Source organism: Harmonia axyridis, chromosome 7, assembly GCF_914767665.1.
Source record: "Harmonia axyridis chromosome 7, icHarAxyr1.1, whole genome shotgun sequence".
NCBI lineage: Eukaryota > Metazoa > Arthropoda > Insecta > Coleoptera > Coccinellidae > Harmonia > Harmonia axyridis.
The window spans coordinates 4,055,446-4,069,204 of NC_059507.1; the positions used below are offsets into that span (position 1 = coordinate 4,055,446).

At 37.6% G+C, this 13,759-nt stretch overlaps 1 protein-coding gene across 3 annotated transcripts in view; it reads right to left on the reverse strand.

Annotated features, from left to right (window-relative positions):
* LOC123684502 (transient receptor potential-gamma protein) overlaps window positions 1–13,759 on the reverse strand; it is a 138,382-nt gene that overhangs the window by 44,886 nt on the left and 79,737 nt on the right. For 2 of the 3 annotated variants that reach the window (XM_045623788.1, XM_045623789.1), the window contains 3 exons: window positions 12,515–12,645; window positions 10,341–10,578; window positions 3,759–3,901 (listed from right to left, as the gene is read on the reverse strand). In XM_045623788.1, coding sequence (XP_045479744.1) covers window positions 3,759–3,901; window positions 10,341–10,578; window positions 12,515–12,645 — 512 coding nt within the window. Of the gene's footprint in view, window positions 1–3,758; window positions 3,902–6,081; window positions 6,347–10,340; window positions 10,579–12,514; window positions 12,646–13,759 lie in introns of those variants that run through there. The other variant, XM_045623790.1, reaches the window with a different exon arrangement.

Consider the following 13,759-nt stretch of genomic DNA (forward strand, 5'->3'; position numbering starts at 1 on the left):
CCCACCCGCCGTATTCTCCAGATGTTGCTTTGTCGGTAGAAAGCACTTCAGGTCTTATGAAGAAATAAAAAATTGGATTGATTCGTGGAACGCTTCAAAATATGACCAGTTGTTTCAACGCGGGATTCTGACGCTGCCCAAAAGATGAGAGAAAGTAGAGGCCAGCGATGGACAATACTTTGAATCATAAATGTATAACCAGTTTTCAGTTTTTCACAATAAAGCCTCGAATTCCGGAAAAAAACGGCGAAAGCAAGGTTGTACGCCTATGTAGGTACTAAAACAGTAGGTGGACAAGAATGAACACTCTCCTATTGGTTGATTGCTATAAAAATTGTAGGACAAAGGTAAGTAAAGGGTTATTTGATAACAGGTTTCATTTTGAATAGCTACGACTTTTGAATCTGTCAATTTTGACATCTCACTAGTAAAAACTACGGTATTACTGAAAATGGAATGATTCAATACATTAAAATTATTGAAATTCAGGGTAGTGGATTGTGTGCAATGGTGGAAATTTTGCATTCGCAGTTCGCAAAACTGAAGCCTTTTCACAGTCGAAAAAAGTGAAACTGAAAAGTATGAGCACTAATTTTTCAGTGATGTGGACAATCGTCGCTCAAGAACAACTGAAAGTATTGCTGCTGTAGCTCACATCAGTGTAGACAAAAAGGAGAATTCAAGCCGGTTGAACACCAGAACCGTTGTATCTTCTCTGAAATGCAACAAAATGATCTGTATTTTCTTCGAAAAATCATCTTCAGTGATAATGCCCATTTTCACTTCAGAGGCTACGTTAATAAGCAAAATTGTCACTGTTTGGTGCGGTTTTTTAGCTGGTGGTGTGATTGCACCTTTCTTATTCAAGAAAGAAGTTGGAAGATATTTATGCGGACTACTTTAATTTCCAACAAGACGGTGCTACGTGCCCCACAAGCAATCAAATAGGGTTCCAAAAAACTGACGATTAGTGGGTCACACAGATATAAAGCTCCATATCCGTTTCCTGATCATTTCATTCATCCCCATTCGTAAATTCAACATGTAAATTCCCAGTGGAATCCTCAATTCCATCATTTTCAACAATAGGCCATAAAAAATTCAAAGGAAACAAAAGTTTCACGCAATCGAATCAACAATACACACTCTACACTGCGGAACGAAAAATAAAAAAATTTTTCTAGATTTATGCCATGCAGGTTCTGAGGGTTGAAAATATCTGGCATCCCTGCGGTTTTGTTATCTCTAATTGAACGTGAACTCAGACCGGCCAGTTATTTCTTTCATTCCATTAATTTCAGTCCGGTCCAGTGAGACTTACAAGCTGTTTTTCATTCTGAGCAGTTTTTTGGAACGCTATGATCGTTAACATAAAATAAATCGCAGGAGCTTAGAGATTGGAAATAACTGCCAGCTATAAAATACAATAAATGTCTCCATTCAATCGAGTTTCAATTGGAGCTTTGTGGTGGTGGTTCTGAAAGAACGAAACAATCTTAATATTTTTGTATTGTCTGCGGATTTTTCAGTTCGGTTATTTCCATTGGTTACGAAAACAATTGTCATGTCTTTATTGTGTTTTTTGCATTTTAATGATGTCCCATCGGAGAATAGAAAATATATAGTGGGAGTTTTCAAGGGTGAGTCTTCTTTAACGGGATGAAGAATTCAATAAAATAAACCATTGTGAGTAAATCAAGAGGAATCTCGAGAAATTATACCTCAAATCGTATGTTATTTTCACCAGAACAGGATTTAAAGGATGAAATCGTTAAAAACGGCCCCATTTGAAGAAAATGGGTGTTGTTTCATCAAGACAATGCGCCGTGTCACAAATCAATGAAAACAATGGCAAAATTGCATGAATTCGGCTTCGAATTGCTTCTGCATCCATCATATTCGCCAGATCTGGCCCCCAGCGACTTTTTCCTGTTCTCAGATCTCAAAAGAATTGTCGCTGGAAAAAAATTTAACGCCGATAAAGAAGTAATGGTCGAAACTGAGGCCTATTTTGAAGCGAAAGACAAATCGTACTACAAAAATGGTATCGAAAAGTTGGAAGATCGCTGTATCGCCCTCGAAGGCAACTATGTTGAATAATAATATCGAATTTTGCCAAGAAATGTGTTTTACTATGGTAAACCGAGGAATTTTCAATTGGCCTGTTATGTTCTCGATAATTTCACGAATTCCATATTCAAGGCCTTGAATCGATTGTGGAGCTTTGGCATAGACGTTATCTTTCAAGTGGCCCCGAAAAAGAAAGTTAAAAGGTGATAAATCACAAGATTTCGGTGGCCAATTGTGATCCTTTTTCGAGGAACAATACAGTCAGCGAAACTCAGTAGCGAAATTCATTCACCATAATGTTGTTTCGGCCTCATTTTCCAATAAAAAAGGTCCAATCACACTACCAGCCCAAAAACCTAACCAAACAGTCACACGTTCAGGATGGAGAGGCTTTTTAACAATCATTCTTGGATTTTCCGAGCTCCGGATGAGACAATTCTGCTTATAACTTAGCCTCTCTGAAGATACAACATTGCTGGTGATCAACCAGCTTGACTGAACTTTACATGCCTAAAGACCTTCAAACAAAATACGGTGTAATGTGTTTTGTGCAATGACTGATTTCCAAGATCGACGAGGTATCCACAAACCTAGGTTTTTGTCAACACTACGGGTTACAGTAGCAATATTCTTAGTTGTTCTTGACTGACGAACAAGGTTTCAATTCTCCACATCACTAACTTGTCCGCACAGCTCGAATTTTTCCATCATTTTCACTATTACCGGCCTAGAAGGTGATTTTGCGAACTGTGAATGCAAAATTTTCAAATTTTTCGTAGTGAATTTCAACAATTATAATGCGTTGTTGGGGCGTTAATCGCTAATTTTAGTAATAGTAATTCGAGCAGAAATAGAAAAAGAAAAACTGAATATTTCTTCACAATAATATTGAATATCCGTCCAGAGCTCCGTACAACATTTCGAGTTAATAACGTTAATAATAATGACGATCCATATTAATTGGAGCCCCACGTTGGGCGCCAATTGTTATTGGATCGTTATATCAAATTTTAAATTGAATAATCTATTTGAAAATATAAAACAATATGGACAGTTCATAAAAATAGGTATATATGTCCTTCCAGCTTACCCTTTTTTTTAGAATGACAACGAAATCATAAACTCAAATCATGTCTGAAATAATACAAACTAAAAATTGTCGTTGCCTTCTCTACTACTATTAGTTTTGACTTATCAGATGTCAAAAGATGACAGCTGCCTGGGCTATCCAAAATGAAACATCTTATTGTAAAACCTGTATTTGAAGGAAGATGACAAATAAGATACTTATTTGCAAATAAGGTTTCGGCTAGAGGGCGAGTCGTATATACATATTACTAAGTAGTTCTTCTACTCAACACTGCTCGCGGTGAGGGCTATCATTCTACGACCTTCAACAACTTACCGTCCCAGTTTTGCAACCATAATTTACTTTATATAAATATGGAAGTTTTATCGCATTGAAACAGCTACTCGTTCCCAAGTCCTTGTACAGTGAAGACATCAAATTAAACCTAGTCAAAATGTTTTTTTTTTATTCCATAAAGAATATTCTCTAGCGGTCATCCGAATTTCCAAACTGACGTTATTATTTTATGTCGCATTCAATTTTCCCGTGAAAAGGCTCAACTCCAGCCAACCACCTCAGTTTAATTGGAGAGAGAGGAAAAGAGGAAATTTCCACTTACCTAACGTCGTGTGGCATTGGTAGAGTTGCCCCTCGATCCAGGAGGATTTTGATGATCTCATAGTTATCCCGATGGGCTGAAAGGATGAGTGGGGTTATGTCAGGCGTGAAAGTAGCCGTGTCCGCTGGCAATGCTTCCCAACTCTGGAAAGAACGAAATGATACTATGAAAGGTTTCCTGCCGTAAAAGCTCGATAAGCGTTGTTTAATATTGAGGATACGTTCGGCAATAAAAGAGGAATCGAAACGAAGGGTAATCCTTGGAGGGGAGCCGATAATGCAACTTCGAAATTCAACACATTTCATGTAGTGTAAAATATCGAATATACTCTAAATCAGTGGTTCTCAAACTCAATAAGAACTGCCAAATTTGGACTCACTTCGTGACTGTCTCATTGTGAATGTGATACACTCATAAAATCTACGAGGTTCAACCACATTTTAAACACCTCTAATTTCCAGCAGGAAGCTTCAATAATGTCCATGCTTCAACACCATACAAAAATGTAGGTTTTTTACATTATTATCACTACTACCCTGTAATGTTTAGAGGACATCGTGAGAAACATGGAAAGAAGATAGGAATTGGTGATCTTCAATTTATAGAGGTTATATGATTCGAGAAGCAATGTGTTCCAAAGTCTCGCTGTTCGTTGGACGAACGAGTCCTTGAGAAAATATGTTCTGCAAAGTGACTAAGAAGAGGTGTGAAGATTCAACTTCCAAACATGGGAACAGTATTCGAGGACAGGTCGAATGCCCTAGAGATAAGCAGCTGACTCGGAGAAGATTAGCTCCAGGCACGAAACAGAAAACCAAGTTTTTGGAATGCACTTTTAGCAATTGGTCTCTCGTGATTTTCCTAAGGAAGGTTATTGCTGATAGTAATATCAAGCATCGAGATAGATGTCCTGAATGGTATGGTTACTCCTGACCAGCTTGGCAAAGTGAGATTCTAGAGGAAAGACATGCTTGAGTTGTCTGCGTTGAACTCTACCAAGTTATCAGACACCCATTCGAGAATTGTTGCTAAGTCCATATTTACATAGGCGTACAACTTTGCATCCGCCGATTTTTTCCGAAATTCGAGGGTTTATTGCAAAAAACTGGTTATAAATTTGTGATTCAAAGTATTGTCCATCGTTGGCCACTACTTTCTCTAATCTTTTGGGCAGCGTACGAATCCCGCGTTGAAAAAACTGGTCATCTTTTGAAGTGATCCACGAATCGATTGAATTTTTTACTTCATCATAAGACCGGAAGTGATGGTCAGCCTGGCCCTGTTCCATTGATCGAAACAAGTGATAGTCCAAGGGAGCAACGTCTGGAGAATACGGGTAGAACTTTCCATTTCAACGTTTCCAAGTATGTTTTGACCACTTTCGCAACATGGGGTCGAGCTTTATCATGCTGTAAAAGCACTCTATCATGTCTCTCGTTATATTGCGGCCGATTGTCGTTCAATGATCGGCTCAAACGTATTAATTGCGTTCGATTACGATCGCCTGTGATTGTTTCAGTCGGTTTCAACAACTCATAATACACTACGACGATCTGGTCCCACCAAATACTGAGTATGACCTTGGAACCGTGGAAGCATGGCCGGAATATCCCCAAGATTTTCTGCGCTTGGGATTATTGTAATGAACCCATTTTTCTTCTCCAGTCACAATGCGATGCAGAAATCCATTCCCTCTTTGCCTTGTAAGCAACTGTTCACAAGCAAACAAACGCAGTTCAACATCTCGCGGCTTCAACTCGTACGACACCCAATTTTCTTGTTTCTGAATCATTCTCATGACTTTCAGGCGTTTTGAAATGGCTTATTGCGTCACCCTCAATGATCCTGCCAATTCTGGTTGCGTTTGACACGAGTCTTGATCAAGTAATGTCTCCAATTCTGCATCTTCAAAAACCTTCTCTCTTCCACGGCGATGCTGGTCTTCGACATCAAAATCACCGCTCTTGGTACGTTCTTCCACCAATATCGGTCTCATTATAGGTATTTGAAAGCATTCGATGAGCCTCAGCCGCAGATTTTTCATATTGAAACAGAAATTAAAATCTCCCGCAAATGACGAGAATTTGGCTTGTAAGCTGACATGTTTAATCGAGAATAACTTTATGATGCAGACATAAATCGACTAATATTTCGATGGCGTTATGTTTACAAATACTTAAGCTTATTGTATGTCATCTAAGATCTATTTATTTCGACTCCCACTTACCGCTACAGCCATCTATTGCAAAACGGCGAAGGCAAAGTTATACACCTAATAGAAAACATACTCCAAAGCAAACTACATATATGTATAAACACTCACCAAAAATTCATCGTTTCCGCCCATTCTCTCAACAACACTACCACTCTCAATAGTCAACACCCACTCTATTTAATTTCAGGTGATATCCAGAATTGACAGGTCGGTTCGTGAGTGCTTCAGGTAAACACGCAGGGTGGATAGACTTCGTTTCCGCTTCCACATCCTCATCGTCTTTTTTTTTTTTTTCAATAACCGATTACGGGCTCAAACAAGGGAGCGGCCTGTATCGCGACAAGCCATGACATTGTGTTTGCGCCAACGACTCGTTGTCGCGTAAATAATGAGATGAGCCATGCGAAAAGAACAGCAGGCCTGGGAACTGATTAACGAGCGTTTTAGATTAGCGCTGACTGCTGACTCGTGATTTCTTACGCGTGGATAACTCGAAAAAATTATTATCATTTCAGTTTTGCTCAGGAATGCATTTTTTTGTCGGTGAAACTTTTGACCACAAGATTCGTTATTTTAATTTTTAAGTCAGGTTTTGAAGCAACGAAAATTTTGGGACTGAAGACGATACGGAAAATTTTTCCGCACGCAAGTATACTCGCTGACAAAGGAACTGCAACACTCAGAAGGAGCTGTTTGAATTCTAATTATTTTTGTTGGTAAAACTTAGACAGTATAGCAAGGTGTGAATGACTGAATTTGGAGATGTTCGATGTTTAGTTGTTGTTAAAATGCATAGAGCACGTGTATGCTGAATTTATCGCCAGCTAAGTGAAAGAGGTCGAATTATTGGTCTACAGGTGGCAGGGTTGTCATTTCGAGAAATCGCTGACCGTACGAACAGAAATTCAACTACTGTAATGAGATGTTGCCAAGCGTGGTTTGATAATGCCCAAAATCGAAGAAGAGTAGGCACCGGACGTCGAAAGGGTACAAATGGAGTTCAAGATCGACGTCTAAGATTTATGGCCATTAGACACCGATTTGCGACAACTCGATCTTTGGCTGATAAGTGGTTAGGAGAACAAGGCCATCTTGAAACTGTCCGAACGTTTACCGCCGAATAAAGTCTTCTGGACTGCAGCATTATCGACCCATCTTGTGTTACTTCTGACGGTTGAGCATCGCCAGCAACGATTACAGTGATGCAGAGAACGTCAACATTGGAATGTGGAATGGCATCAGGACGGATTGTCTGATGAATCTCGATTTTTCTTGGGTGTACATGATGGCCGAAGAAGAGTTACCCGACGTCGGGGAGAAAGACGTGAACCTCAGTTTGATGTTGAGCGTCATGTACACCGGACAGTAGGCGTTATGGTATGTGGTGCTATTGCACATACAAGTACGTCACCTTCAGTCATTATCCGATGTAAAATGACAGCGCTGCGTTACCTTCAAGAAAAAGTGGAGCTAATGTTCTTCCTTACCTTAACCGGCTCGAGAATCCAATATTTCAGCCAGATAATGCCCGACCTCATGTTGCCAGAGTTAGTTTAAACTTTTTCGAAGCGACCCATGTGAATCTTTTGCCATGGCCACTCAGTTCCCCCGATCTTTCGCCTATAGAGCATGTTTGGGACATCATGGGTAGAAGGCTTGAAAATTTGCCTCAGCCCCAACGGACTTTGGCGGCTTTGAGACATGAAGTACAGGTAGCTTGGGATAGTATCACTCAAGAAGAAATAGACCATCTTATTGCATCAATGCCGAGACGTGTTGGGGAGTGTATAGATAATCGTAGTGGACAAACACATTATTAACAAATTTATTTTAAAAAAAGTGTAAACCCTTTTTTTTCTGCAAATTTCAATCATTTACTCCCTGCTATACAATCTATGTTCTACCAAAAAAATTTAAATTTTAACAGCTCCTTCTGGGTGTTACAGTTTCTTTGTCAGTTAGTATATCTATTATCATCGAGAAATTGAACTTTCGATATACCTATTGCAAACTCATTTTTTGCATATTGAAAAGGATTCCCGGTTTCTTGAATAAACGAACATTTCCATCTTTCATAATATTCCCTGGTAGCATTGCAAACAATTTTCCATAAAAAAAGTATCCATGCTGTCGCTTCTACGGCTTTCAGAGAATCTCATCGTGAATCATCTAAGAAAAAAAAAGGGACGTGGCATGATGCTTTTATGCAGAGATTGATAAAAAGTAGGACATCATGGAAATTACGAGCTCCGTTTGTGTTCTTAAGCTCAGGATATTCCTCGGGAATATTGTAGTTTGAAGACTAGCTCAGAGTCGTTTTCTACAAGAACTTCAATTTCCCTTACAAAAAGTGGTGATTTGTCTGCCATAAGAATTATATGGGATAAAGAATGGATTTTCATATTTTACCATTGATCTCCAGACGTATTTCCATAAATAACATCTTTTATTTAGAAATTTTCTATTTTTCTCCGTATATAATCGAAAATAATAAAGGGTTTTCAAATTGGAATTGCACCTAATTGTAATCTGTATTATTTTTCTAAATTTGTTATTTGTATTATCCATTTAATTAACGAAAGATACAAACTTCAACAACGTATATGCTATCATTGTATTTTAAATAGAATGACAATTTTCACTGACAACATACAGGGGGTGCCATTTGAAAATAAAAAGTGGGGGGTAGCTACCCCAGGGGTGTCAAATGTAAGAACCTTTTTTATACATCATTGGGAAGATACTTCGATGTTATTCAAAGCAATCTCTTTATTATCTTGTTAAATAAAAGAGATGTTGTCTGTATACAATAACTTGGGACACCCGGTATAGGTTAAACAGGAGAACTTACATCTACCCTTATTTCATACACTTCCCTCAATGAATCACCAAACGTGTCTTTCAATATATCGATTGTGGCACGAGCTGTGTGACATGTTGCGCCGTCTTGTTGGAACCACAGCTCCTGGAAATCATGGTTGTTCAATTCAGGAATGAAAAAGTTAGTAATAATGGCTCTATACCGATCACCATTGACTGTAACGTTCTGGCCATCATCGTTTTTGAAGAAGTACGGATCAATAATTCCACCAGCCCATAAAGCGCACCAAACAGTCAGTTTTTCTAGATGTAACGGTGTTTCGACATACACTTGAGGATTAGCTTCACTCCAAATGCGGCAATTTTGTTTGTTGACGTAGCCATTCAACCAGAAGTGCGTTAGAATGAAACGCAATTTTCACTGACAACATACAGGGGGTGCCATTTGAAAATAAAAAGTGAGGGGTAGCTATCACAGGGCTGTCAAATGTAGGAACCTTTTTATACATCATTGGGAGGATACTTTGATGTTGTTCAAAACAATTTCTTTATTATCTTGTCAAATAAAAGAGATATTGTCTGTATACAATAACTTGGGATATCCACTATAGGTTATTTAGGAGAACTTCGATGTCTTCCAACTACCCTTATTTCATACACATTCCCCAAGAATCACCCAGTATAAAAACTAGGTACCTTATTTGTGATGATGATAAGAAGTAGAGGGAAACTAAGAAAGTAATTCCAGGAACACATACAGAAAAACTGTTCTCTTAGGGTTGGGACACGATAATATTACTTTTCCCTTTCGTATTTCATGGCTCACGTGATTGAAATGGTGCCTCGCTTCCCTCTAATGTTCCTTCTATTCTTGTGCATAGAAGTTTGCTTAGCAACATACGATTCCATCTCGTGATGAATGAATATGTCATTAATAATCCATAGAACTAGAAAATGTTTTCGTTATATCTAATAAAACGCTGCTCGTTAAAAGTGTTTCTGAAAGGAAAGATAGAGCATTCCAACAGGAAAAATATCAGCTTTCCCACTGGAAAAATATGACCAGTCCGCAGGTTTCAAACGAGAAAAATTGAACGATCGCATTATCTTATAAGAGACCTAGACGACTCAAATTATCTGCTAAAATACTGACATTCTCGATTAAACATGTCAGCTTACGAGCCAAAATATCGTGAGTTGTTGCTCCCTCGGACGATCACTTGCTTCCATCAATGGCACACGGCCTGGCTGACCAGCACTTCCGGTCTTCTGAAGAAGTAAAAAATTGGATCCATTCGTGGATCGCTTCAAATGATGACCAGTTTTATCAAATCAGCAATGGACAATACTTTGTCTGAATAACCAGTTTTTTACAATACAGCCTCGAATAACAAAATAAAACGGAGGAAGCAAAGTTGTACGCTAATGTAAAAGAACTCTTAGCAAAAAATTGTTTGACAGAATACGCTTCAGATGATTGGCACCCTTTTATCAATAGTTCAAAACCTAGTTTAACATGTGCCTGTTGGCCTGTATAATCTACTCACATGTGGTTCCCCTGGCTTATGCAGAGTCTCTTCGTGGTCGAGAAGAACTTCAACTGCTTCCACAAATTCTTCTGAAATGGCATGAAGCAGAGCATCTTTGGTTTCTACCTTATGGGCTATGAGAAGCTCCACCATTTCCAAGTTTTCGTTGTCTATAGCCATCAGAAGAGCACTTCTTCCCAGAGGATCCACACAGTTAATGTTGATATAATTGGTCTCTTCTGCTCTCTGCAGCATCCTAAAAAATATTTCAGAGTTAATTCCTGAATTTTTGTCGTATTTGCTCTTTGAAATTTGGTTTGTAAATATTCTTTTATCCTATGTTCGATTTTATTGTTTTTTCTTTGGATATTCATTTTTTTTCTAGAAAAGGAAGTAGATTCCAGGTAGAGTAGATTCAGTTTGAAAGTCCATCGTTAGTAATTTCAAAAAGATTGCTGTACTTAATGAGAATTTAATGAATCTCGCCTTTATTATCATTTCCTAAAACGATGAAAATGTGAACATTTAATTGACGAAAAACTGTAAAATTCCTACCAAGTAGAGACCAAAACAATCTAATGTGTCATTTATAAATTTTCATTTCAGGATCCATCCGAGCTGGCTGAATCAAGCACTAGTTGTTCAGACAATGAGTCAAGCACTAGCGGTTCAGACAGTGAATCGAGTATTAGCTGTTCAAACAATGAATCTGATAGTAGCAGCGATTCAGAAAAGGAAACTGCTAGTATTGAGAAAGGAAAGCAAGCTAGCAGTGACCAAAAGGTCGAAGCTAGCAGAGTTGATAGTGGATAAAGTGGATCCCAAAAAACTAGCCAAACTAGGCTATAGTATTTTGCAGCTGAAAATTGGAAATATATAGGCATTAAATACTCGAAGTCGTAGTTTCAGACGAGAATAATTGATCAATAGAATGGAAACTCCATTTCCCTCTTCACCAGTGAACTTATTTCATAATCATCCCATCCAGTGACGTGCCATCAGTTACCCAATAAATTTACTATCCCTCGAAATGTTCGTTCCCCAGAGTTCAGCAGTTAACAAACACACAGGTAGTATCCTAAATCTCCTTGTCTAAGGGCCTCAACTTGGGAATGAATCAAAGTTTGCAACTCATACATATTCAGGGCAGGAATACAGTCATGCTGATTCAGATACCCATACTATTTTATTTATCTTCACTATTTCATTCCGTTCAAATTGGGTAAGATTTGAGATCGATGTTTTATAATATTAAGGGTGTTTCATGAATAACTGGACATGTTTTCAGTGCGCGAATGGACAAATTGGATGCTCTGAACCATAGAGTAATAAACATAGATAGAGGAATTTTTACAATTTTTACATGTCCCTAACATGGTTAGATTACATTTTCGGATTGTGATATACATATTTTCAATTCTACAATTTTACTATTTCGTTATGAATGTATATTATATTGAATTTAATATATTTATTTGAGTGATTCCCAATTAAATATGCAAATTTAAATATTTGGAATCCGATATTTTTCCTAATTTTCGAATTTATAATAAGCAAAATATTTATTATTTTCTGTATCTACCTGCTGAAATCCAAGGCTTGGCAACTTTTGCTCCCCTAGTGTCATCCGTTGTTTCACGTCGATTGGCGCGCTTGAAGTTTGTTTTCTGAATTTCTGATATATTTAGCTATTTATTTCAATATATTTTGTGTTAACATGAAACGTTGATTCACTATGGTACATAAGAAGTGCGTTTTTTGTGGAGAAATCGCGAATTGATTGAAATATCGTATCGCTGATATGTTTTCATTTCCGCCCGCTTCATGTCAAATTTGATAGTTTATGTTGGGGACAAAATTTGCTCACTGAAAATGACATGTGCTCCCTCTATTTATGTTTAATACTCTGAGGTCTGAACCAGTTTTGAAAATTGATACTCGGTGTTTTATGAATTTTATGGAAAAATTTTGAATCGATATAACTCTTGAATGCTTTCATAAATTTCATGAAAATTTCAAGAATTATGTCTGGGGAAATGACCAATGTTGAGTCCTAGTTAATAATCAGCAGTTTTTATATTACACCTAGTGAAACACCTTGAATACCTTTATTAAAATCATAGATAATATCAATTACCAAAGTGGTCTTGTATTATGAGTTCAGATATCAAAAAGAGTTCAAATTCAATTACCTCCTTGTTGAGGCAACATCTCCTCTTTCTACTGCTAAAAGAAATTTTTTCTCGTCAAGGGACAATTGGGCGATTTCTTGATGTGGTCTTATAACATTTTCTTCTTCCATCATTCCATGGATACTGTGTCTCTGAAAAAAAGTTTTTCTTTAATCGATTTAACGTATAAATCTTATTTGGACGAATTTAGATTTGGAAATGATTTGGGCAACTAATCTAAAATCTATATTCAAAAAATAATGCAAATTTTACTGTATGTTACTGATGCCTAATTCTTCACAAGAAAAATGAACTCATTTAAGAAAATTGTCATAACAAATATCAAAATCAAATCGGAATGGGTTTTAGTAACATTCATTATTCAATAAGTCTTTCCTATCTACCCTCAAGTGAGTATTGTCTGCCTTAGCATCTCATATTCATAAGGAAGGATGTTTTAGAAGCCTCAACTCAACGAAACATATGAAGTTTTCATAATCGATACAATAAAATGTGAAAAAGCATTGACCTAAAGATGAGAACTTATGCACGCTTGTTCCAATTTGTATTCAGGAAATTTCTCCACTAAATTTTCACAACGTCTTTTTGTCTTAACGTCTCAGCAAATAACGCAAAAATTTCCAATAAATCATTGCTTTCTTCGAAAGATATTCTGTAATGCGGGGAACTTTTGCCAATGTGAAAGCATAACATTGCTGAATTTTTAGATAGCTCGTTTCATCGATGAACTACACAAGGTATTCACACAAAATTTCAACGATTAAGCTGATTTCATGCTAAAGGGTGTTTTTTTTAGAGCTATAGAACCTTAAATTGCAATAAAACAACGATGGATATTCGATTGACATGAATTTTATTTATCCGCAAGATAATCTTGTGGCATTACATTTTAAATATGATTTCTGGCATATGACCACCACGGCTGGCTCGGATGTAGTCCAATCTGGACGTCCAATTTTCGATGACTTTTTCCAACATTTGTGGCCGTATATCGGCAATAACACAGCGAATGTTGTCTTCCAAATGGTCAAGGGTTTGTGGCTTATCCTCAATGACTTTACATAGCCACACAGAAAGTAGTCTAGCGGTATTAAATCACAAGATCTTGGAGGCCAATTCACTGGTCCAAAACGTGAAATTAGGCGGTCACCAAACGTGTTTTTCAATAAATCGGTTGTGGCACAAGCTGTGTGACTTGTTGCGCCGTCTTGTTGGAACCACAGCTCCTGTACATCATGGTTGTTC